At 42.2% G+C, this 27293-nt stretch overlaps 2 protein-coding genes across 2 annotated transcripts in view; one reads left to right on the forward strand and one right to left on the reverse strand.

The window, feature by feature from the left end:
- The window catches only part of LOC135307421 (IQ motif and SEC7 domain-containing protein 2-like), a 48452-nt gene extending 32765 nt beyond the window's left edge, over positions 1-15687 (forward strand). Inside the window, exons 2-5 of the mRNA XM_064431875.1 lie at positions 6465-6626; positions 7455-7631; positions 13786-13835; positions 15241-15687. Of these exons, the coding sequence (XP_064287945.1) occupies positions 6465-6626; positions 7455-7631; positions 13786-13835; positions 15241-15687 (836 nt within the window). The remainder of the gene's footprint in view (positions 1-6464; positions 6627-7454; positions 7632-13785; positions 13836-15240) is intronic.
- LOC135308305 (uncharacterized) overlaps positions 1-27293 on the reverse strand; it is a 624983-nt gene that overhangs the window by 129302 nt on the left and 468388 nt on the right. The window lies entirely within an intron of this gene.

Genomic DNA, 27293 nt, shown 5'->3' on the forward strand with positions numbered 1-27293 from the left:
GTTGCAATCTTCCAGGCTGACCAGAGCTTCCTGAGAGCTCTCCAGCTCCTTCTCCAGCTCCTGACTGAACAGGATGGCTTCTTCAACCTCCCCATCCCCGGAGCTCCGGATGAGCTCCATCTCCTCCAGGACACTTTGGAGATACTTGGACTGGGAGTGCTTCTGTGTTAACGCTCTCTTCCTCCCTGTGAAGCAGGATCCTTCTTCTCTATGGCTGGCACGGCTCTTCCGCAGTCCCACCTGTAATGACCAGGAGCACAAAGCAGGGAGAAATTGATGGGGTTTACTGAAGACTGAAAGTGGCTGGACTGTGCTTTGTTTTTTTGTTTTTGTTTTTTTTTAGTTTTTTTTTTTTTTTAATCACATAGAGTTGATCAGCAACTAAAGCTACTTGACCTCTGCCAGATACAGAGACAAGAAAACAATCTCTGGAAAGTATTTTTTAATACCTAGCTATGCATTTAATTTTCAAACTACACACTATCATGTTATTGCACAAGTTTCTGTATAGCTTTAATGTCATTACTGTGGTCTCTAATCAGGAGTTAAGTAGTCTTCTGAAAAAGATATTTCCAATGAAGTTGTGTTCATGAGAAAGGAGCAGGGAGCAGCTGGGAGTGTTCTGGAGCTCTCCTCTTTGTCGTTTTCATTGTTCCTGGGACCTCTGACTGGTGACTTGGTGATGGAGAAGGAAGACTCGCTCACCATATGATGATCGACAAGTCTCATCTTTATTCCCGAATCACCGATTATTATACACCCTTTAATTAGCTCATGCATAGTGCAAAATCCCAGCTCACCATTGGCTAACTAGCTATCAGCTAACTACGCACTGTTTTTGGTATAACTATCACCACTTTCCCAGGCTATCCCGCTCCACCACCTGTGTCTGTGCATTACTTCATCCGTGGGCCAAGGACACAGTTTAATTAGAATGGCAACTCCCCTCATTTTCTGTCTTGGTCAAATTAATCTCACTGTGAGCTTTAGCTCGGAGCCAGCTTGTTACAAAGCTCTCAACATTTCCCCCGTTTTCTTTTTGGGCTAGAAGTGTTGTTTTCCAAGCCTTTTCTATCGTCTGACTCACCATTCTTTGTATGCAATTAAGCAAGCATGGTAATACAAGCATAACAATACTATCACACCTAATATCCCTATAGCATACATGATCATTGTTCTCAGCCAAGGGCCCAGTCCCAGGCTCTTTAACCATCCTTCTGATCCCAATCCATCATCCTCTTTCAGGGCATGTAACCCTTTCTGGAGCTCTTTAATTTTTGCATGTATTGATACAGAATGATCCAATAAATTCATACAACACATGCCCTCAAATTCCTCACAACCATGGCCTTGAGCTAATAATAAGAAATCGATTGCTGCTCTATTTTGCAATACTGCGTGATTTACACTTTGTACATCTTGAGACAGCATGTCCAATACCTGGGAGGTGGCGTTCAGCTCGTCTTTGGCCCAGCAGCCTAATTGCTTGGCCAAATTCATGGCCTTATTCGCTGCCCCTCCAGGTAAAAGTGTGGCTACTACTACCTGTTTCAGCTCGCTCCAGAATGTGGGTTGCCCTATTTGGCAGTCCCTCTGGAGCGAAAAGAACAGGACTTAAGTTGCTTGATGCAGTCGTCTAGTGCCTCCTCAACTCCACAGTCTTTTTTAATCAGTCCAACAATGGATGTCTGTGTGAGGGCCACAAGCTTTCGACAGCGCGAAGCTATTATGTGAGTACGCACTTGCTTTTCTACTCGCTCACACAAGGTCTTAAGTTGCCAAGTAACATATGCCAAAATAATTTGCTCCGGGGCTTCATATAAGCCTAACGATCCTCCCAAATCAAGCCCTGTAAAATCCCTTAGTGCTCGCTGCCACGAGTTCTGCAAGTTCCAGGAGAATCGGCAGCTTGGGCACCAGTTCTGCCGAACGGTCGATTGCTCCAACCAAAACACCTTATTACAGCCTCCACAGTCTAGCGCGATCCATGCAGCACATTTATTGTCCCCACAGTCCAGGCATGGCTGTGATTGAGGGGCTTTTACTTCTACCGTAAGGTCCTGACACCACTCGATCCAATCGTCAGGAAGATGAACGCAGGCACGTCGCGCGTCGTTAGAGTAGGGTTGGAGGCGTTGCAAATAGGGTCGCAATATCAGCGTCAGTTTGTTGTGCACCCTCTCTTTGTCCTCCGGTGACAAGGCCGCGATGGTCCTGAACATCTGGTACAGCTCGAGTCCACTTCGCGGGGATCCACAAGGGTCCTGTTGGAGAGGAAACACAAAGATATCCCCTCCCCCAGTATAGTACCCTGGCAGCTACTCCTGCTACATAAAGGGAGTCAGTCACAATATTCAAAGGACCTTTTAAATTCATCATTGCCCATACTACAGCTAAAAGTTCCAATGTCTGTAGACTGTCCCTGGCATCTGCATCTAACAAATGTTGTCACCACTGTCTTTGCTGTTTCCATGTCACGGCTGCTCTCCTGGACTTTTTACCAGCGTCCGTAAAGGCCGTGATAGCCCCCCTTAATGGTGACAGACTCCGAATGGGCTTTGTTATCCAGTCCCATTCTGTCATCCACTGGAGGGGACTAGGATGCATTTTCCCAGTCTCCACGACAGCTCCAGCTCCTAAAAGGGCTTCCTGGAGCTCCCCAGAGTTCACCAAATACCAGTCAAGCGTGTCCTTTTTAATGGGCAATCGTATTGTGGAAGGCTCTGCTCCTGTAACTTGGATTGCCCTAAAACGTCCTTTCTTTATGAGGGATGCAATCATTTCAATTTTCAGTCTCACAGTTTTCTGTTGCTGTAGCGGTGGAGAGAGCCACTCCAATACCCTAAGCTCCCCCGTTTTCTTTTCAAGCTGAGACAGGGCACCTGTTAAAACACAAACAAATCCCACATCCCTGCAGGACTGAAGAATCTTCTCAAAATCTTGGAGGTGAAAAATGGGTCCTGGTTTCATTTTGCAATGTTACATAAAGAAATGTTAAAATAAAAGTAATTAGGAATTAATTTAGATAATACACACAGTCAACAACACATACAAAATAAAAAAATTACTAAACACTGTAACACTGAACTCTTATCCCAGAGTCTGCAACAGCTGACAAACCTTAAAATGACAGAAGAATTGGAGAAACCATGTCCGGATTCATGTTTCTCCAAATCACCTCTGAAAATGGCTCAGCTGTCATAGATGGTCAAATTGCCAAGTCAAAAGGACTTGAATACTTTTTGATGCAGAAAACATCTGGGTTGATTGTCAGTCACTCCATCCAAATAGAGCTAGAGCTTGGCCAGAGCCCAAACTCTAATTGGTGAGTGTCACTTAACACATTTTTTAAACAGGGCTTTTAAAAACAACTGTTATAAACAAGAAACCTTAGGGTTACAAACCAATCAAACCAGCAAATAATTGAATCCTTCTGAAGTTTCTGTCAAGACAGAGATTTTCCAAACACAGCAAACTTCTTGAATTCTCTGCTGGAGTATTCCTGTAATAATAATTAAAAGAACTACAAAACTGGCAATTTGGATAAAAACCCTCAGAAACATCAAAATAGTTAGGAAATAAAAAGACAGGATCTTAAAGAGACACGTGTCTTGTAGGTGATCACACAAAAAAATAGAAAAACACATGAAAGCTGGCTGTAAATACTGCAACAATATCTTAAAAATAATTCTTATCACAAAAATCTGAAAACTCCTTAACAAGAAGTGCTTGAAGGGGTTAAGACAACCTTCCCAAAGTATTCATCTAGTATTAACAACAGTCACTATCTATCAGCATTACTTACAAAAACTAAAAATAACAAAGATTATAAACTTAATATCAATAATTCTTAAAACTTTGAATCTTGGATAGATATTTTAAAACAAAACTGAAAAAGATGACAGATAATCTTAAACACAAATAATTTCACTTAAATTAAGGATAGTCAAAATAATTAGCACATTTACATCCATTTATCTAATGCCATCTCTTAATGAATAGAAGAAAGCAAAGACTATAAAGCCCATAGTATACAGAAATATTACAGTTTAAATCTTCTCATATGTAGTCCAAACAGAAACTAGGAAGTTTACTTAGACTCTGCCCCCCTAAAAGGTTGTTCTTGCCTCAGGCAAGGGAAAGGAAATGAAGTCATCAAATTCAAAGCCATCAAACCCAAATACTCAATCACTTTTAAAGAAGCAAACACATTTACAAAAAAAACTGGTAAACAAACTGTAAAGTCTGTGGAACAGTTGGGTGAAATGCCCCGTATAACATCTGGATGAAGCACTGTGTGAATTTTCAGAAGTTTTCTATCCTGATCTTGAAGGAAATTCCTGCCCTGTTTTTTCTCAGACACTTGTTTGAATTGCTGCGATGGGATGGCTGCTGTGGTTGCTAGGCAGCTGTGACAGGGCGGTGCTTGAGGAATGTCTGCCCGCGCCCGTCTCCTGTGTGCTCCGGCACAGTCTCAGTCTGCGCTATCCCGGGGGTACGGAAAGGAACGCTCTCGCCCGGACCCGCGCAGCCCCGATCTCCTTTGGGCTCCGCTCGGCCTGGATCTCCGCTCGGGCTGGTTCCCCCTGGCTCTGCGCCAACACCCGCAGCCAGCGGGAGAATGTCCCACACCGCTGGTGCTTTTGTGCGCTTGCAAAAAGTGAAAAAGCCCTCCTAGCTCCAGCTTTCGGGTTTCGCGTTACTGGTGCGCGTCCGCCGCCGCTAGCACCTATTCGGCTGCCGCGTCTCGCTTTGGCCGGCTTGGCCCTGGCCGGCACTTCCCTCACGATCTGTGCGCTTTCCCCACGGACAGCTGCCGTGCGAGTTTTTGTCACCGCGCGTGTCACTGGACCCGCGGTGCGCGTAACCGCCGCCGGCACCGAGTACGCCGCCTCCGCAGGGCTCGGTCCGTTCCGCCGCCGCAGCACCGGGAGCGCCGCCGGCATACGCGTTTTCGCCTCCGCGTCTGCCCCGGGCTGTCCCGCGGTGCGCGTAACCGCCCTCCTGGTCCCGAACTTACGCCACTCTGTTAGCTCATGGACCGTATGGGGGTTGAAAAACAACCCTGTAGCGTACCCGTAATCTAACAACTGTGGGAGCTCTCTCTGCAAGTCCATGTCTTTAATCTGCCGCTTTTTTAAAAAGCAAATAAATAAATCATATGCTGCTTGCCTTTCCATTTCTAATCAGCGCTGTTGCAAGGCTTACAGACTTCGGCAGCACGTAGGCTAGGACTATATTTATAGCTCCTAGGGCCGCGACCCGCAGTGGTCGTTTGCCGTCCCCCCCCTTGCTTCAGAAGGACCCGCTCCTACTTCCCCATCCGTGGCAGCCGTGTCTGTCCGTAGTCGTCGACGTCGGGGTCACCATTTGATGGAGAAGGAAGACTTGCTCACCATATGATGATCGACAAGTCTCGTCTTTATTCCCGAATCGCCAATTATTATACACCTTTTAATTAGCTCATGCATAGTGCAAAATCCCAGCTCACCATTGGCTAACTAGCTATCAGCTATTTACGTGCTATTTTGGTATAACTACTTATTACTTTCCCAGGCTGTTTTTCTCCACCACCTGCTCGGTGCATTACTTCATCCGCGGGCCAAGGACACAGTTTAATTGGAAGGCAACTCCCCTCATTTTCTATCTTGGTCAAATTAATCTCACTGTGAGCTTTAGCTCGGAGCTAGCTTGTTACAAAGCTCTCAACACAGAACATATTTTCATTCTGAGTATCTTTCTGTAAATGAACATTCTGTCTCAACCAGGAGGTATTTTTGACCAGATGTTAAAACTTCAGAAGTACACCTAGAAAAGAGGCAAAGACAGTTTCCTGAAACATCTGCCTTTTATTAAAAGTCCATAATATGGGTCAAAAGAAGGGTGAAAAAACCAAATCAGTCCTTTTACTTCTTCAGTATGTGATTTCACAGATACTTTTAATTTCATTTTAAAGAAAAAAAGGAAAGTAGCATGTACAGGGAGAACAATCCAATAGGAAATACTAAATCTGTACCTGTTTGTGTGTCAACTCACCCGCAAATGGTGAGTTAAAAGTAAAAGATCATTTGTAGCATTTGAAATGTCTTCAAGTAGCCTTTACACTCAGCAAAACTTTGGTCACAAGTGGATAAGGTGATCATGGGATCTGTTCCATGAAAAAAAAATATCCCCTTAGATTTTTTTTTTCCCCTACTGTTTTTGATATATATTGCATATTGTGCCTTAAGGGCAGCAGCTACATAAAGATATCTCTCAGTATTTGTTCAGTATTTGACAGTTAGGCTGTTCCAATGTACCTTAGGGATTTTTATTCTAATTTTATGCTGTCAGACTTTTATTTCTCTGACTTTGTATCCTCTGTGGTAATATTACTAAAAGCTTTCCGGTTTTGTGGGTATTTTTATTAAAAGAAAAGTAATTGTATTAATCAGAGCTTAGTTTTTCTTGCCTTTTTCTTCCAGATTATCCCAATGGCATTCGGCTCACGTCAGCTGTTCCAGGAGCAGATATCAAAGTACTCATAAATTTCAATGCACCAAATCCTCAGGACAGGAAGAAGTTTACAGATGATTTGAGGGAATCAATTGCAGAAGTTCAAGAAATGGAAAAGCACAGAATAGAGTGTAAGTACAAAGGTACATATAATGGAGCATTTTCCAGCTAATCAAAATAATAAAAAGTAATATTACCCTTGGAAAATTTAAATTTTAAATTAAAAATTACCATTAATAAAAAGTATAAGAGTATAACACATTAGAACTCTGTAAAAGTTCAAAATAATGTGGGTTTTTCTGTGACTTTATCTTGAGAAGAAGGAAAAAGCCAATAATGCCTTAAGCCCCGGCTGAGTTCATTGACTACTATTTACTGCAGTGTAGCTGCAGTGGAATTCATCTTGGACAAGCTGCAAATAACAATGGGCAGAGGAGAGCTGGGTCTGTGATTTGTAGCATAAATTACAGGAAGAATTTTAGGGATAATTTGGACAGAAGAGAGCTGGGTCTGTGATTTGTAGTATAAATTACTGCAGGAATTTTTAGGGATAATGTGGAGAAGAAAGATGGATCCGTGATTTGTACTATAAATTCCTGTAAGAATTTTAGGGATAATGTGGACAGAGGAGAGCTGGCTCTGTGATTTGTATCACAAATTACAGCAGGAATTTTAAGGGCAATTTACCTCACACTGAAATTCCCAATGATGGCTCTTCCAATAAGCTTCATTGAATTTTTCTTCATTTCCGGGTTGCAATTCCTGTGGTCAGTAAGGAAGTCATGGTCCAAACCGATACATTTTGCTGGTAGTCCCGTGAGTGTCTGAAGATGAAATTTTATCCCATTTTCCCAAAAGAGAAATCCAGCTGTGGGTAGAGGGGTGAAACTCCCTGTGGGACGTTCTGGGTTGTTTCATGCCCACAAACACCCCTGTAAAAGCCCCCGTGTGTGTTGCAGCCGAGCTGGAGAAGCAGAAGGGGGTGGTGCGTCCCAGCATGTCGCAGTGCTCCAGCCTGAAGAAGGACTCCGGGAACGGGACCCTGCCCCGGGCGTGCCTGGACGACAGCTACGCCGGCGGCGAGGGGCTGAAGCGGAGCGCGCTCAGCTCCTCCCTGCGCGACCTGTCCGAAGCAGGTAAGAGCTGCCTCTCCTCCCCGGCTCGCTGCATGCCTCCACAAATAGCAGTGGTGGAATCTTACACTTCCAAGTAGCTCCTTACTCCCCCCTCCTCGGCTCGTGGTTAATTTCTGTTTGTTTTGGGTTTTTTTTTTTTACCTTTGTTCTGTTAAGCGGCTGCTGTTTGAAAGTATTAAAGCCGTTGTAGGTTGCTATAGAAACTTTTAAAGGACAGTGAAGACAGAGGAAAAATTGTAAGTTTTTAATAAAACAGAAGTGACTGACTTGTGCTAGGAGCAATTCACTTGGTTTTCCTTTCTTTTTTTTTCATTGCCTTTGCTTTTTCCCCCTCATAGACTAGGCCTGGAAAGGGAAGGAAAGCTCCTGGTCTCTGTGTGACGAGCGCTTTCTGTGTACTCTGTGCTCAAGTGTACCTGTGTCACCACCTCGATGAATGAAACTGAGTGAAGCCCTACTAAATTCTCTCTAGAGCTGTGTAACACCAGTGTGCCCCTGATGCTCTTTTCTGGTTCTGTAACTCAGACACAGTTCCTAATTCTTGCAAAAAGAGGTTGTTGTGAAGTACTCTTTGCAACAGAACCAAAGAAGCTCTATTGGACAAGGATGCTGATAACCCACAAAGCCACTGATGTGTCTTAAGTTTTATTAACTGGTCAAAGACTGGAAAGCAGTGGTGATACAATTTGTTAGCCAAAGCAAGCCAGGGGAAGTTGGGCATGTTTTTATTTGATGGTTTGCCTCACACCTGGCATAGCCATGTAATCTTTCAGTGTTAAAGATTCCTGTCACTGACAAGAACTCTTATCTGAACACCATGTCCACTATTCAGAAAGTACTTCCATAGATAGTAGCAACTCTATTTTTTTTAGTTATTTGGTTTTTAGTTCATAGGCTGTGTTGCATACTCTGCTTTGTTCTTTCAATTGCAGTGATGATGTCCAGTGTAGTCATAATTTCAATATTCTGTATATCTTTGGTAGTAGACACTACTTACCTATTTCCTTTTTTTTTTCACTAAAGAGGAGACATTAGCTATGCTGCAATAAATAAAATTGTTGTAAACTGAAATGATAGCCTGTGTTTTGTGGGTATATGTATGTGCATACAAATATGTAGAGAGTGAGCTCTTTCAATTCTTTTCTTCTCTGTTTAGGCTTTCATACTCACATCTCCATGTGCTTCATTAAAAAGACTTAGGCCCTTGATCCAAAATCAGGCTGAAGTTGACTATTGGTGCTTGCTTGGCTCCAGCGGATTTTAGATCAAGCCCTAGTCTTCACCACTCTTATCTCTCAGATTTGAAGATACTTCATCTTTTTCTGTTGTTTTGGTTTTATTTCATTAGAATGAGAACTACCATATTGTTAATATGTGAGTTCAGTGGGTATCTGTACCCCTAAATGTGATTTCTGATTAATTTTTTCATTCCATTAGAATTACTCATCCCTCTCTTTCAAACACTGCCATGTATTTGAATTCATATTATGGGTTTAATTCAACAAACCAACATTTGTAATCACAAACACATTTCACAGGGCATGCCTACAACTGGCATGCTTCTTACTGAAAATAACCTTTTTCCATGACAAAAAGTAGAAATCACTCACAGACTGCAGGGTTTATCAATGAGTTTGTTAAACCCAACTAAACTTAATTTTAACCTGAAATAACTGAGAATTATGGAGAGCTTCTGTTTGGTCTTGTGCAGTGCAACTGACTTGAGAAACAACCAGCCTGTTATTTGCTGTGTTATTTGGTGGAATGACTTAAGGGAGATGATCCATATCATTCTGCCTTCTCTCAGGGAATAGCTTGCATGTGAGGCTAATTTTATTTTTAATGTGGGAGAAGTGATCCACAGAAAAGCAAAGAAATCTCTTTCAGTTAGGAAGATACTGCCCCTCAGTGATTATCCCATATTAAATTGCTTCTCTAAAACAGGCCTGAGTTAGGTTCCCTCAAATCCTTCTGTGGATGAAGCACAGGATGAACAAGGAGGAGGAACAGGAGTGTGTGGGCCTGTAGGAAAGTAGATTTTTAGAGAGACCTTTCTACCTTGAATCAAAAATAAATCTAACAAACAAGAGAAAATGGCCTGATTTCATATTTATGTAGGAAGGCAGGTAAATGTCCAGTGAACATTGCAAACTCAAAATTTTAACTGTTTATTCAGTGAAGGGAAATGTGACTGAACAGCATTTGGCTGCACAGGTACTTGACAGAACTATTTAGGAAAAAAATCCATTGCTGTCCCCCAGACATCCCAGTAAATGGAGGCTGTGGAAATTACTAAATTTCTCTGAGTGACAATTCAGCAGCTTCTGAGATCTAGCAAATACCCTGACTGATTCTGCCTCCTAGGCTGGGCATGCACAGAAAAGCAGGATGTGTCCATCAGGTATCCTTTCCTGAGAGTGTTTCCATGCCTTGGCCACAGCAGCTCAACTCCCAGCTGTGGGAAGGATGTGCTGAGGATCTCTTCACTGGGAGATGCTGTTGTTCCTTGTGCCTTGACAGTTCTTTCCATGGAATATAAAACAGAATGTGACATCCAAGTGTTCCAAGATGCGAATATGTCAAAAATATTTAGGGCTTTATTTTTCTCTAAAGATAAATGTGTAATTTTTATTGCACATTCTTGAGCTGGAAGAACTGAATTTATTTTTTCCAGACCTTGAAATTCTTAATTTATACAAAAATATTAGAGCCAGGCAAATTTTAATGAATCTAAAGCTGAGTTTTATGAGTTTACAGAAAGATAGGAAAAGTGTGATGTCCCCTCATGGCCACTGTTCCACAGGAAGAATGATTTGGTCACTAAAGCAGAGCAGAAAGAGTTGGACTGGCTGTGTTTCCCATTCTGTTTCTCCCAGAAACAGTCCCATTGCACTGATTTTAGGTTCTTCAATTTGAATTCCAGCCACTTTGAATTGCTGGGGGACCCAGTGCTTTTACATTGAGTTTACAGAGGAATTCAAACTTTATTCCCACATCACTAATCTGTAAGGTGGGAGTAGTATTTACACACTGAACTGGTTTAAAAATTGCAGTTTTCTTGTTTGCCCCAGTACTCCACAACTGGCACAGCCAGGTAGTACTGACCAGGTGAGGGTGGTGCAGTGGTTCCTGTTACTGAGAGCTGGGCTTGTCTAAAACAGCCACAGGCCAAAAAAGATTACTGCAAAATCAAAACAAAACCAAAGGTATTTCCAGGATTAAAATAGTTCTGTTTCAGTGTGAAATCTTAAGATTGTACCTGTTTCACACAAAAACAAGCTGAAAATGTAAAGGTGGCAAACAGTACTTTCCCCCTCAAAAGTGGTCTCTCCAGTCATTGGAGAGAGTAATTTAACTTAAAACTTTTTTCCAAGCTTTCTCCCCCAAGACACTCAAAGCCAAATCATAATACTAAATCATAATATCAAATCATTGATAGTCTTTAGCTATCAGTTATCTCACTGGCCCAGAAGAGTTTCAAGAACTACAGAGCAGGAGTGAGAAATATTTCCATGTACTGAGCTGATCTGTAGCCTAAACTGTGAGATCACCACACATCCTGTGATGTGTCCTGCACACATCCATTCTGCAAGGTGCAGTGGCCTTTATTAATGAAGCTCAATATTCTTTTGGCATGGTTAAGTTTGTAAAAATCTTGTAATCACTTCATATCTCTACTATAAATTTGAAATGTTCTTGGCCCTATATAGTGCATGTTCATATATGAGGCATACACTTGTGTAAGTTCAAGATATTTCTTGCAAGGAATATTCATATCTAACAGATAAGGTTAAATTAATTGAAAATTTATTTTTATAAATTAAAGTCCACTCTAACAGCCTTAAAATATTAAAGTAAGCTTAATATATTAAGCAAAACTAATCTTCAGATTTGATAAATACCACCTTGCTTTGTACCACAGCTACTAATTATCCTGCCAGTACATGCTTGGGTGCAGTTCTAGTTTAGAATTTCCCTGAGATGCATGTGAAGGCTGGAGCTCCAGGGAGGCATTTCTGCGATGGGATGCTATCCCAAAGACCAGGGAACAGTCTGGAATAAACACACATTGGCAGGGGGAATGCTCCAGGGGATTTACTGAGTAAACCCACCACACTGCATGTCAGCACAGAATCGGGATCAATTTGTTTTTAAGAAAAAGAACTAAGCCTCTGTACGGCAGTAGTGCCTATCTGAGGGAAATTACAGGCATTTAAGGTGGATTTTTCTGTTTGTTCTTGGCTTTGCAAGTACTACTTTGCCCTGGAGTTATTCTGAGCAAAATTCCATCTGTCGCTCTCTGTCCGTATTTACTGTGTCCGTGGTTATTTGATCAGACTGTGACTCCTGCCATATACAAAAGGCATTGGATTGTTGTGTTTTCCTTCATTTTTGGCCACGTTTAATGCCCCGTGTCAGCTCTCAGTCTTATTTGCAACCCTGACTGCTAAGTTCCGAGGTGGCTGCCGCAGTGTGTTTGCATCAGCAAGCAAGAGGGGTTGGAGTGTTAATCAGTACTAATCCCGTTATCAGAGCAGAAAAATATCAAACCTGACTAGGAGTCAACATAAGGGATGAACAAACCCAGTTTTTCTTGGGGGACTCATAAGATAGTAGAGTTTGGCTGAGGCTAAAACTGCAGCAGGAGATGAAGCAGTGAGCTTTTGACAAAGAGCCCATCCAGGGAAATTGTTCCAAATCCCAATGAATTTCTCAAGTCAAACACAACACCTTGACCACAAACGCCTTCCCCTCAATTTAATGTCACTGCAGAGGGGTTGTACTGGGGAGCAACTCTTTTTAAGAGGGGAGAATGTTCCAGTAGCCTGGAACTGTAGCTCTTACAAGAAACTTGTTTCAGGGCAGTGTTCTGTGACCAACCAGGTCAATACTATGCTTATAAATCCAGCAGGTGGTAGTTTTTGGTCATCCTGATCCTTTGGGTAGTCTGAATTGCCCTATGAGCAGTTCCACTGCTCTCTAGTTCTGATCACAGGTGCTTTTGGGGTGTCTGTGATGAGGGTACATCATTAATTGGTTAAGTGATGCTGAAATCCTCACATTCTCTGCCAAAACTACCTCTCAGTGTAGAAAACTCTGAATGCAGCCAATGCAGGGTGGAGACTGATATTTGGCCTTGCAGGAAAACAAGGAGAGAGTGCTGAGAAAGCTTTGGTTTCGAAAGCCCTGCAGATTTTAGGGAAGCTCTGAGCACCAGGAGGGCTCCTCAAAGCTCAGCTTTGTTTCTGCACCCTGCCAGGAAAGTATTCTGAAACTTTGCAAAGCAAAGCTCCACAAGTTATCTTCTAAAAATCTCTATTTCCACTGCAGCCAGATGCTATTTTCTCTGCTGTGAAGTGAGAAAGAAAATCTGAGATCCTGTGTCCTATCCAGCCACTGAGGTCTTCTGGCTCTTTAGGCAAACTGTCTGGAGTTTCACGTGTGGGTTTAGGCAAAAGTTTTTGCAGTTTGAGACTGTTGGAGTACAAATCCAACATGCTTAAAGATAAAGCACTGCACAGCTAAACAAACAAAATCTAGCCATAATGTCAAGACAGATTCCAGATTTACTGATCAAAAATTAAGTTTAGGGTTTTTTTTAAACCTCATGAAAGAATATTGTATGAAATCCACTGAGGTTCAAAGCTGAAATTGAAATTATAAATTCGATAAAATGATAAAACCGATGAAGTGATAAAACGGATTAATTGATAAAACCGATGGCCCTCACAGTGCCCCACACTGAAGTTCAGAATATTTCAACGTTAAATTTTGCATTTAAGTTAATGCCACCCCACAATTATATCTCAATATTTAAAGAAAAAAAAACCTCCATGGCCGATTAGCTTCCAGTAAACCAAACCCTTTAAAATCATTGCTGCTCAGCATCACAAGCGCAGCACTAAACCCAGCTGCCCAAACACCTCTACTTCAAAAGTTGTGCAAATTACCAACAAAATAATCACCCCCTGCTCGTGTGAGCCGATCCCCAGCACCAGCAGCTCTCCAAATTTCCACTGATCCCCTAGAAACGCAGGCAGGTGCAGGGAGTTGCTGTCCCTGCTGGCCCTGAAGCTGTGGGGCTGTGGGGCCGCGGCTCCTGGCGCCGGTCGTGTCGCAGTCTCTAATCTCTGCTGTTGCATGTCCTGGGCAGGCAAGCGTGGGCGACGCAGCAGTGCAGGATCGCTAGACAGCAATATGGAAGTAAGTAGGAAGTTCCTGATGTCTAGCTGGATGTGATGATGTGCATTTCAAACCTTTCTTTTATATACATACATATTTTTTTGCTCTTTTTTCTTCTAACATATATATATATACACATATATATAACCTGCCTGCCACGAGTAAAATGCATGCCTAGGCTATTCACTCTGTATTCTTCCAGCTTACAAAGCACTGACAGCTTGTTTTAGAGCAATGCCATTTTTGGTTTGAGCTAACCTTGTTCCCTTTGTTCCTGCCAGCATGGTGAAATGGATATGATGTGTCCTTTTGCCACCATTTCAGTCTGGTCCCAGCTTAAAAGCCCACCTTGCTCTTTGTTACCAAGTACACTGTTCTTGCTGTTTGATATTTAGCTACAGCTATTGACTGTCATGCTCAACCATCCCCATTGCTTATTTTCGAGTTCAATTGCTAAATGTATGCAGTCATGACACCATGGAATTGCACAGATAGGGCATGGGAGGACAAAAAAAATTATTCAGATAGGTGAATTCAATGTGGATTTCATGAGATTTCATTCATCTTCAAACCATTTATATATACTGTTCATGTCTCTGAATTCAGCTTGCAGATTTTTTCTTTTTTTTTTCTTTTTTCTTTTTTTTTTTTTTTTTTTTTTTGTGTTTGCTTTAGGTAGATTACAGTTTAAATCTAGCATACTTTGCCTAACTACTCTTGTGTCCCATAACTCTTTAAAAATACAAACCCTCAACTTCAGCAACTAAATTCCAGGCTAAATAATAGAGAATGTTGGACCATAGGTCAGAAAAATATAAGCACATAGAAATGTTAGTGGCAAAAATGGTATGGTTCCATTTAACACAAAATGCAGAGGTAGGCCTGAGAAGCAGCACTGTCATATATAGTAGTGGAAAACTGCTATAAATAAATATTTAAATACCATTTTAAAATCTGAGCTGTAACTGTAATATTTGCTGCTGTATGTTTAACTATTTAGGTTGCATTTAATCTAGCGCTTTTTTTTTGTGGTAAAAAAGCAAGTATGGTATTTTTTGCAGTATTTTAAAATGTATTTTTCCTTTAAAAACACACTCGTAGGTCTTATATCATGTTACATTTCCGTGACATTTTTTTTTTTAATTTGAAGTCATATCACTTTATGTCAAAATATTGAGAGAAAATCACCCAATGCTTAACATCCTCTAAGAAGGGCATGAGTGCCCCACTGGCCACTTAGGGAAGGTGGAGATAAAATTTCCCCTAGAGCTCTCTAACATAATCCACCCATGTTAACCCTAAAGGAGGAGTTTGTGGGTCAGTGTGAACTTTTTCTTTTTTTTTTTTTTTTAATTTTTTTTTTCCCTTTCCGAACATTTCAAGATATTTTTTTTTTTATTTTTATTTTCTATTAATTTCTTTTTAGGGGTCCATCATTAGCAGTCCTCACATGCGCCGAAGAGCTACATCAACCCGAGAGTGTCCATCTCGCCCTCACCAGACTATGCCCAACTCCTCCTCACTCCTAGGCTCCCTGTTCGGTAGCAAGAGGGGCAAGCCCCCCTCGCAGAGCCACGCGGCCGCGCAGACCCCGCACCACGCGGAGGGCGCGGCCGCCGCGCCGCACCCGCACCACGCGCAGTTCTGCCACCAGAACCCGCCGCCCTACCACCACCACCACCACTACCACCCGCACCCGCACCCGCACCCGCACCAGTACCACCAGCACGGGCACGGCCACGGGCACGGCCCCTACCTGCCGCACGCCCCGCACCACGGCCCGCACCACGGCCCGCACCACCACGGGCCGCCCCCGCCGCCCGCCGCCGCCAGCACCAAGCCCAAACACAGCGGCATCAGCACCATAGTCTAGGCCTAAAGGCCCTCCTCGTGACTCTAGTTCCAAACCCAGCTGCAAAGGCACTTAGAGGAAGCAACAAAATCACACCGTCAGTTTTTACCCAGGCCATTTAATGAGCTTAAAGGCTTGCTGTTACTAAATAAAATAATTCCAGTTAGCCCAGGCCATACTGGTTTTACTTATCTACTGGATAGATGTTCACCACCATCTGGTTAGTTCTTATTTCCAAACTTGCCTTGACAACGTGCTGCTTGCTGAATCTGAGGAAAGCTACCTTTTACACCAAACCCCTGGACAATTTTACACACATAATGAAAAGCTAGCCTATGGAAAAAAAAACAGGGAAAAAAGTCAGACAGAACCAAGTGTTGCATTCTTGCTCTTTTACTCTCAATGGGCAAAAAAAATAAGTAGACCTGATATGGTTGATGAAAGTACGTAAGTAAACTTTATATAATATAAATATATACATATAAATATAAATATAAATATAAATATATATATATATATATATATATATATATACTGTATAGTTAACATTTGTGCTTGGAAAGAAATTTTTTCAGTCCACAAAACTAGCAATATAGACTTTACAAGGAATTCCACTTACTTGATAGGACAGTATAATAGATGAATAGCATATGAAAGTAGACCAAAACCATTAAACGTTAGAAACCAATTTCAAACATTTCAGTATTTTCATCACAAGTCCCCTGGACTTGTTAAGATTTCTAAGCAATCATTACTAAATGTGCCAAGTAACATAGCATTTAAATGTTATAGTCCAATACTGCTTTGTATAAATCCTTATTTTATTAACACGATGATATCATACGTAATCAGTATTAGAGCTGCTCTGCTATTTCAGGTAAGCAAACTCGTTAAGATGCAGTAATTATTCCGTAGCAATGGAGGGTGCCCACCTACCAGGGGGCACCTCCGAGCATTGGTCACACAAGTTCTTAGACACTTTAAAGGCTGTGATAACTGTGAATTTACATGATCCACATTTCTTTTGTAAGCATATGGATTGAACGAGCACATGGGAAGAGTTCCGCCAGGTGCATGTAAACACTGCAAAAACATTCATCTCAAACATGAAAATGGCAAACCTCCATCCTTCTCAGCTACTTTGGTTCCTGTTTACCATAATTGCTCATTTTTACCTCCAGCGAAGCTGAATTCTAGTCCAGAGTGTTTCCAGTGGAAGTGCTCTAAAACTTGAAGGTTTGCTTTAGAATTTAGTATAGGGTTTTTTTATATATTGTCATAGTTTGACCTTGGCACAATGCTAGGGCCCCCATGAAGGGTATATTTTTAAAATGGTGGCTGTGAGATGTGACTCGGGAACAGAACAAAGCAGGCTCTCATTCGGGGATGGAGGGGAAAAAAACATAACACTTTATTTATTACAAATTTAGAAAGGAACACATACTAAACTAAGAATGAACACCTTCCAGATACCTTCCTCCTCCCCCTCCCTTTTCTCCAGAGATCCACCACCCCTCAAATTATCAACCTTCAAATTCATCAGGGAGAGAGGAGTCCCCCCTTGCCTCATGGGCTTTTTCCGGAAGCACAATTGAAACCTCCTGTGCTTCCGTGTCACCCATGGCCCCACCCAAAGAACATCGGCCCTCGTGACTTCTCCCCCCCATGTCCAGTGCTCTCACCACTGGACACGGGCCAGGACTGCTTTTAGGGCTCCCCGTTTAAAGATGCTCCACCCACTTCCAGAAGCAGCAGTCTCTCAACTCTTGGGACACCAGTCCCCCCCAAATTTCACCCCCTGGGGCCGAGGGGCCTCATGAACAGAGATCTTTCTCTCCGTGGAGACAGAGGGCATCTCACACCCCCTTCAGCCATCTCTGTTCACGCCGCTGCTTCACTCTTGACTCCCGGGTGTTGCCTCCCCCTAAATACAGTCTCTGGGTCACAGGGAAAAAACACGGGTCTGTCCATGGCTATACAAGAAAGAGTCCAGCCCAAGGCCACTCCATCATCTCTTTCACTCAGGATTCTTCTCTCTTCCAGCTTTCCTCACGCTTGCCCATCTCTCATCTCTCTCTCACCTCATCCTGATTCAGGAGGATTCAGTATTTGTAAGGTTTCTATTAGTCTACAAAGGGGTTAAAATCTTCAACTCTGCCTGCCCAAGGACTCCCACATCTGCCGGGCACCTTCTCTCGACGCATCCCCCGCTTCTGGCCGGCTGAGTTGCCAGCACAATTTCTGTCTCTCTCTCCGGGGGGGGGCTGCCCAGACATCTCAATTCTCATCAACCCCTGCATGTTTTCCTCCACCTCTGCACCTTTTGGGGCTCCCAGCCTCCTCCCTGTCATGGCCTCCCCCTGCCCCACCCAGACGCAGCTGGGCAGGGGAGAGGCCAGACCTTACTCACCAACGCCGGATTCCCAAAGAGGAAGTTCTCTGGGAATCTCCTGCTTTTAACCCCCGTGTGTTCTCAGAGGCGTATCCAGATTCTCAGTGGCCATATCACATGCCAATTTTGAATTTGGCCACTGATTGGCCCGACTTAGACTTTTCCAAAAACACATTTCCGGGCCAAACCACGACATATATATATATATTAAAAAAATTTCAAAATCTGTAATTCCATGTAGCCATGTGCTAGCAATGAAGTGGCTTTACCATTTTTACTCATCACATTTGTTAGTTTGAAACACCCAGCACTCAGCAGGCTGAGTTTATGCTCAAACCTTCACTTCCATAGTCCAGTTAGTTGCAAGACATCACATAAAAATAGGCTGTGCTGTTGTTGCTTATGTGTTGTAACCAAACAATTTGCAAATTTCTCTACAATTTGTATCCCGAAATCCTGTACAAAGCTATCCATGGCACCTACTTTGTAGTTTCAGCACTTTGAGCCACTGCAAGGACTTAACACCTAAACAGTAGAGACAAAGGAATCACAACTGCAAAACTGTACCAGCCTAAAAGCAAACCTTGAAGAGGATGAGCAAAAAGTTCCAGTGAGAGATGGGTAAAAGTAATCACAGCTCCAACCAGTCGGGTTTCTGTGGAACAGAAAACAAACAGTAATAAAAGCGTCCCAAATCGGGAGGACATGGGAGCAACAGAGTGACTTGTCCTGTTGGCTTGCTCATGGCATCTCTAGCGTGGGGAGGATGGGAGAGGTTCAGTCATTTTTTCCCTTTCATACCATGGATACCACAATACCAGCAGAACTGCAAACTGAGCACTTTGTTCACCTCCACAGAGAGCAAATACAGCAATCTAGAGTTTAGCCTTTTGTTTCCAGCAGTCCACGTTTGTTTCACACATGTGCAATATGTTTTCCCCTTCTGCTCCTTCTCCTCAGAATGATCTCCATGAAAAGAAAACAAGTGATTATTATTCTTTTTCTGTGTCACTCATTCTATTCTAAATTCTGCGGCTTACCTTAAGAGGGCTCACCTGGGTCCCCTGAGGCTCTGTTCCTTGCAGTTTAAAAAATATATACTGTTCTTATAAGGGAAAGTAGAACTGTCTGCATGTCATCTAATGTTATTAGTGTGAGGCTACACTCTACATATTGTATAATTGCAAAATATATCAGTGTTACTGTTGATATTAGTTGAAGTAAAGTGATAACATGTTTCAATATGTAGACTTTTCTTCATACATCTCTACCAATAGTAGAGTCTAACTGTAATTTATAGGTTGTTCCAGAAAAGATGAAGAACCATTTAGGTGCAAACATCTCTGAGAAACTGCATCTTTTAATTAAAACAGAGGTAAGAAAGCTCCTCTTCACTGGGTGATGGAGTCTGTACTTGTTTCAGATGCAGAGGCATAATGGAAGTAAAATTCTGTAGATGGAATAAAGGCAGAATATGCAGTAGCAGTGGAGAGGAAAATCTGACTCACTGTGTTGATTAACGCTGAAGGTGTTAAATCTCCCAGATCTGCATTTGCTTTGTGTTTAAAAAACCCTTTCATTCATTTAAATTAGAGTTACATATATTCTGTGCTTAAACAGTGAGCCACAGTTTAATGCCTGCCCACTGATTTTCCATGTGCAGTCAATGCATTTGTGAACCAAAGTGTTGAGGAGATGTCACAAACGTGCATGCACAGAAACATTTCCACATGGTTCCATGGACACTGGGGAGGAGAATGTGCCTGCCCTGGGCCTGCAGGGAGTGTGAAATCACAGATCACTTGGAGGCTGGTTAGAAACCAAAACTGGTAACCTGAGAGCACGGGATTTGGAAACTCTGTTCTTGCTCTTTCAAGCCAAGGAGGAGAAACAGTGGACTTTACTTTTTTTTTTTCCCTAGTTTTGTTCTGTTTTGTTTCTTAGACTATGTGTTTCTATGTACTCCAACCAAACAAAAGTGTCTTGGTGTCAGCACAAGTCTCCAGACCTTTGCTGCTTGTATAGGGTCATAGTAAAACCTCTCTGACTCCATCCTTGATCAACAGTTGCTTAGAGCAGTGTGGGTCGTGCCTAGAATAGGAGAATTCCAGCACTTAACACTGCCTGGGGTTAAGAAAATGAATTAAAATGAATTCTTCAGCCTGCAGACAGGAGTAGAATGGAGAGGGTTTTTTATCAGATACCATTGCCAATTACAAACTGGTACAGAACTGCATAGACTGACCGTGATTCTCTCTTCCCATAAACGATGTGGCAAAGCAGTAATGTTGATTTGGACAAATGAAAGGGAAACGTAAAGAATGAAGGTGTGGCAACAACAAAAAAAATCTTTTCTGGGACAACAATCAAATATATATTTGGGGTTTTTATTTTTTTAAGTTAAGAATGAAATGTAAAACAATGTAAAGAAACAAAAAATCAAAGTTCATCCTAATATAATGTGCGTCTTGTATTGCTAAAAAAAAGAGTCTAACATACAGTGTAGAATGATTTTCCCATCATGTACTGCATACAGCAGAAGCCTCTTGTTTCTTGATAAAATGAGCTGAAAGACAGTCAGCAGATATTTAAACACTGAATCTCTAGATGTTGACTTGCTGTTCCATATGAAGCTGTGTGTTTTCTGCAGTTAAGCATGCATTTTGCTGTTCCCTTGTAAAATACCATCGCACTTCTTGACTGAAAAATGGATTCTCGTGTATATATTTCAAAGAAAAGTGGAACCAATAACAAGATTCAATTTGGAAAAGAGAAAAGGGGGTGGTGAAAATGGGACCAGTAGGGGGAATAGAGAATTATCTAAATTGTACATAGTGTGTAAATTAGCATTACTATAAGTCTGCAGTCACTTTGAGGTTGCCTATCTCCTGCTAGGAACTTAAATCAGCTTTGAGTTGTATTAAACTGTTAGAATTAGGTCTTGAATGCAGACTCTTAAAGACTTCAAAAATCATTATGCTTACAAGAAGCTTCTGTTCTGGGGAGGCTCGAGACCCCTTTTGTAACTCTGGGGAAGAAAGGAGTGCTTTCATTTTAATATGCATTCTGTTTGTAAGTAGTAACAGACCCTATTGATGTAAAACTATAACTGTGATCATGTGGAGAAATCAAATAAATCATTTAAAACTCTTTGTTTCTCATTTAATGCAATCCAAGAGCTTCAACTCTTCATATTTGAAATGAAGGAAATTCCTTCCAATGGTATCCTGGCCCTGCTGAGGCAGTGGGATTTGTGCTGCTCACTTCAGAGGGGCCAGGAACTGAGGATCAGGTGGAGGAGGTGGTGAGTGGAGTCTGTGACCCGTCCTCACTCAGCTTGGTGGGGTAGTGCTGAAATAAATTGAGTTCTAGAGTCACTAAAGAGCAATGAATCCAACAGCCAGATGTGCAGCCAGGGAGAGAGTGACTCCAGCACCCAGATGTGCAGACAGGGAAGCACGGCAGAGGTCCTGGTGGACAATTCCTAAACCCCTCGAGCCCCGGAGAGTGCTGGCAGCTTTGAGACCTTCGGTCCCAGGGGCTGTGTGTCCAGCTGACCCCAGGCAGCCTCAGGAGCTCCTGTCCAGGGCACTTGTGCCCTGCCTGGGCAGGGCCCCGTTTGTCCTTTCCAGGGTCAAGTCCTGGGCTGCTCCGTGGAACCCCCAGGAGCTGGCAGTGCCTCGTGGCCACGGGCAGGGAGCCCCGGACCCCTCAGCCCAGCACCGAGTAAGTACTGCCCAGTTACTCCTTGTCCTCTGTTTGTGTGTCTCAGTTTCCAGCCCTGAAGGATCCTTTGCCACACGTGACCTTCCCAGTGTTTGAATTGCAGTTACACTTTGATAATCACCAGTGGATAGTCCATTGTGCCCTGAACTTGGTGCATTTCCAGCCTTTCCAGGAGATTGTAGTGTGTTCTGGAAAGCCTGGCCAAGCTAATGCTCAGCTGTCAGTTAAACTAAACACTATGTTTGCTTCTGTTTTCTACAAATTTTAGGACATTCTTGAATTATTTTGTGGGAATAGTCAACTATGACCTCTTTCTGGAGGGCTGTAATTTCAGGATGCGCATCTTCACCAATTTTTTTTTTTGGTAGGTAAGTACCCACTTACCATCATCCTCTGTGCCACTCTGAGCTGTGGGAGCCCTTTGAAGGTGACCAGTGAAACATCCTCTAGTGGAAGTAGAAGAATTTGTAGAGCTGTTCTTCACTGATGCTTCTATTCCTGGTTTAGAAATTAGGATTTGTAGAACTTTAGCAGATTTTGAGAAGACAAGAGGTTTGCACGTGGCAGTGCACTCACAGATTGTGGGAATGAGTCGTCATCCAATAAACAACTTCTCAAGCTCTTCTAGATAGCAACTTTTTAAAAACAGGTTCTTTCCCAAGAATTTTTGCCTTTTTTTTTTTTTTGTTGTTGAAATAAAGAAATGCAAGATTAAAAGGACAGAAAAACAAAATAAAGATCTTCAAATGTTTTATCTGTATCTTTCTTCAGATTTTTGTTGACTTAACAATCAATGAATTCTATTTAACTTTGTTTTTTTCCAGTTGGCCTTAATGATTGATTTTGATTCAGAGTTTCATAAAAACAGGTATGGTATTTTAGCATATATTTATTTTAATAGTTGTGTAGTGTTTTATTCATCTCCACCCTGTGTTACAGCTGCATTAAATACACCTTTTCCAAAGGAATCTTTCTGGATTTTTACCCTGCTTAGTGATTTTGGTGCCATATTTTGTTGATGTAAAATTCCTGGAAGGGAACATAGCACAACCAATTTAATAGAAATATCTGAACCACACAAAAAATTCATTTTAGGTGTAGTTTTTTAAAGTAAGCCTTCTTTCTGTTTCCTATTATTTCAAGAATTAAAGACAAATCCTGTATTACTCAGCAAAAGTAAATCAACTTCAGGATGAGGCTGGTCATGAAAGTTAGGAAAATCTTAAATTAATATTTCTGCTGGAAGTACTTTCTCAGCTAAGCAAGACTTAAATGAAAGTTGTGTGTGGGTGATGCTGACTTGAAGCCATCACTTCTTCACTTTTTCAAATCTTTAGATTTATCATTTTTGCCATGTGAATAATCACACATTTTTAGGGATAAAATGGAAATAAAAAACAACAACAAAACCTTTATTTAGCATTTTTGCAGTAACTGAGATGTGAAATTAGCAGCATGGTTCACGAGACACAGCAGCTGAAAGCAGCCACAGGAGAGTGCAATCCATCAGCTCTGCTGGGTAACGGCACCACTGGAGCTTTCATTTATTTTTCAACCTTGGACACAGTGCTTTAGACAGGTCTGTGTAATGAGCAAAGCAAAAATAATCTGTCTTTAACAAGATGAGCAGAGGAAATTCATTCCAAGGCAAATGAAATATTAGGAGGGCATGATGGAAATGTCTTTTCTCTGCAGTTTCTCAGCTCTGCCACAGCACAGTGCCTGGTTTCTGATGAGGAGATGGGCCCTGGGTGAGTGTCCAGGGAAGTGGGAGAAGCAGGGACGGTGCAGGAGTTCTGTGACTCAGCAGTGGGATCAGAGTGAACCAAGGCTGGAAATTAGTTCATTTAACCATTGCCAGTCTGACTTTGTAGTGATTTTTTATAGGAGCAGAGCTCAGCTGAGTGTGGGGCCCTGAAGGGAGGTGCCCACCCCCTGAGCATCTTCCCCCTCCACCAGCTCCCTGTGTTCTCTTGGCTGATATTCCTTCACTTGCTGGCTAATATTTCTTTATGTCCATCTCCAACAAGGAAGAACATTTTTATTTAATGATTCATCCTGTATATTGTCCTTGCCATCTTTCTGGTAGTCTCGTGTCTCTGCTTCTGCCTCAGCCCTTACACCAGGCTCCAAAAAATGACTCTGCTGTAATTAAAAATAACATCCAAAAAAACCCCAACCAAACCCCAAAAAACCAACCAACCAAACACACCCCTGCAATCAGCAGAGTTTGAGATGCTTCTGTTGTCCTTCAACCCCTGAAACTGGAAGAGCAGCAACATTTTCCAGCCCAGTGACGAATGTGCTGAATATTCCAATTCAGACTTGGAGCATCCCACGTGTTTATAGCCCTGAATTTTCATGGCATTTCAGCAGGTTTTAAAAATGTCCTTGATTATGTGCTAACTCCTCTGCTATGCCAATCTGTACATTTTCAAAATCTTTTGTTTGTGTATTTTGTGCCTAAAGGAGGAGGAAACTTTGTTTCTGCTCTTCCTATTTTTTTTCTACTAGTACAATATGCAGTTTCCTGGGCTGTTGCAATATTCCATTACCCTCCTCACAAATTTCCAGACTGCCAGCATAGCTTCATGCAAAAAAACCCACAAAAAACCCAAAAAACAAACAATAACAACAACAACAACAAAAAACAAAAACAAACAAAAAAACCCAAAACAAAACAAAAAACAAAAACAAAAAAAAACCAACACACAAACCCAACCTGTCTATATATTAGTAGTGAACCACAGGGGACATGTCCTCAGCAATTCCTCTGACTGCAGGAATTTGAAATGCCTTTGAAAAAAAGCTGGTGAAAAAGCACTGGCATTTTGGGTCATCTGTTTCTCTTCCCAGATGAGTAAAGGGAGAAAGAGATGCCTCATTGAACTAATAAATAAATAATAAATTAAATTAATAATAGAAATATTTAACATAAATATATAAATAAATTATTTAATATAAATACTTAAATTATTCAATATAAATAATGTAGATAATAGTTTATTAATATTGTACTAATAATTATTAATGAAATGTTCTTGAGTTCATGGAGCTCTTCCCTTGTCTCTGACATTACAGTGCAATGAAGGTTATTTTGGCAAAGAGCTTCTTGACCCATGTCCCTTCTGTATCCATTAATAGTGCCAAGATGTGCTTTATCCAGTTGCTGCAAGGTCTTTTTATAGCCAGCCTTGGCCTCTCACTCATCACTGTCCCCTGGGTGTGACATAAAGGCAGCACTCTCCAGGCTGGCCCACAGCTCCTTGGGTGCAGTCCCACAGCAACAGCTTCTTTCCTGCACTGAGCTCAGGTCACCTCCCCTCACTGAGCCAGAAACTTGATTTCAATACACTCTCCGGCACATTTTCCCTTGCTTGAGAAACTAAATCTTATTTGGCTGTTAAAAAAATTATAGCGTGAAATAAAATATAAAATACTTCAAAACATGAGGCAATTTAGTGCTTCCTTTTAATCTAACATGGCAGAGCTGATGGACAATTTCCCTGCAAGTGCCACCTGACGTTGTGAGAGTCCCTTTGACTAACAGAATGGGTCTTTATTTTTCAGGTGGTTTCTTAGATGGCCACAGTCCAGTCAGTGTGGATGGACAAGAGCCTGGACGAATTTATTGATGTATTTATACAGTGACCATGTTAACATCTGGGTTTCAAACACATCACATCACTTGCACAGCCCACAACCAGGAGCAAAAGTGGAAATACCCGTTCCTGCCCTCACCTTTCCCAGGATTTCATATGTGAAACAGCTTTTTAAAAAAATGTTCCAAGTCAGGAGGTGATGCAATGAGCACATCATTGATGAGCACACGCCTGTGGGAAAGACAATTATGGATGTCAAGTTATGCAAAACTTTCATACCATCTGTCAGCTTGAACAGGAGCAAACAATGATTGCATAAAGAGAGGAGGAATTGTATGTATTTTCCTGGAAGTGCTGCAAAGCCTGGTGAATGTTTTTGTAAAGTGGTTTAGTAACACTTTTTCAGTAAATAAAATATCTATGTCTCAAAGACCTAAATGTTATCAGGTCATTTTATTGCTGAATACCAGTTTTTAAGCAGCTGCTGGAAAAATATGGAAGAATAAAAAGGAAAGCTGAAGGGTATTTTTATTGTAGTCATTTACTGATATCCACTTCTCTTGCATTAATTCCTTCTCAGGAAGAAATTTTTCCGCTTCTGTGTGGAATGGGCTGAAATGGACATCACTGTGGGAGTTGTGGTTGTTCACAAAATGTGGGTTATGAGGAGCTGTAACAGCTGAGGGATTGGATGGCCCAGGAAGGGAACCTGAAATGATGGGAACACGTGGATGAATATCTCAGTGGCAGAGACAGCAGAGAGGAGTCATAAATAAAAGTGGGGAAAGGAAAAGGCTGGGCATATTGCTGAAGCAAAAGAGAAAAATACTGTTTTAACTTTTTTTTTAGTAGATGGTGCAGTTCTGTGCAAGGCAGTTTGAAGATGTGTCAGGTCAGGGTGGAGGGATTCTGCAGAGAACTGCAGCTGCCAGCAGTGTGATTTCAGCTGTGGTTACACACAGCACTGGATGGGAGAAGATCTGTGGTGTGGCACCACTGGTGCCAGCGCAGGGACAGAGCATTCTCTGTGCCAGTGATGGTCCACCTGCAGTTTCATGCTGCGGGTGTGATATCACCCCCTGTGACTGGAAAACCCCAGGTGTTGATTTATTTAGGATATCCCCACAATGCCATCCTCATGCTTGCTGAGTGAACACACAGGGTGGGGTGTGCTGGCTGCTGCCTCAGTTCTTGTGGACTTCATGATGAGGCATCTTTTCCCTGTGCTTCCCAACTGCCCAGCCTTGTTTTCACTCTTTGGATCATTTTCTTCAAGCAGTTTGTACCACGCTCTGTTTATCCTTTCTTTCAAGCTGCCACATCACCCCTACATCACCAGAACCTGCCTGACTTGTCTCAGGAGAGGGTGGCCTCAGTTTAACCCTTTCATTCCTGATACTCAGTCTGGCAGGTGTTGTGGGACCTGCACCTCTCCTGCCCAGGAAGATAAAAAACTAATTTTTTTATCATTTTTTACCTCTCCTGCCCAGAGCTGGGATGTGGCACTGGTGTGGCAGTGCCACCCAGGTCCCCTCAGAGGGACATGGTGTGGCTCTGCCCCATTAACCCCACGTGTCACAAGGCTGAGGTGTGTCCCCTTCTATCCATACCATCAAGCACTGGCACCTCATCACTGCACCCCAAAGACTGCCAAGTGCTGCACCCAGCTCAGCGTTCCCCACCCATTGTTTGCTGCCTGGGAGGATTAGACATCACCTCTTGCTTTTCCACCCTTCAAAACCAAAAGAAGCAGGATAATGTTACTTAATCAGAGCTGAGCACATCCTTACCTTTTCCTGATCCCTCACTCTCAGCCCTTCTTGTTCCCTACTTGCAGTACAGTCGAGAGGCAACCAACATGGCAATTTATTTGGGTTACAACATTAAAGGATTTTCATTTTATGAGT

Source organism: Passer domesticus, chromosome 9, assembly GCF_036417665.1.
Source record: "Passer domesticus isolate bPasDom1 chromosome 9, bPasDom1.hap1, whole genome shotgun sequence".
Taxonomy (NCBI): Eukaryota; Metazoa; Chordata; class Aves; order Passeriformes; family Passeridae; genus Passer; species Passer domesticus.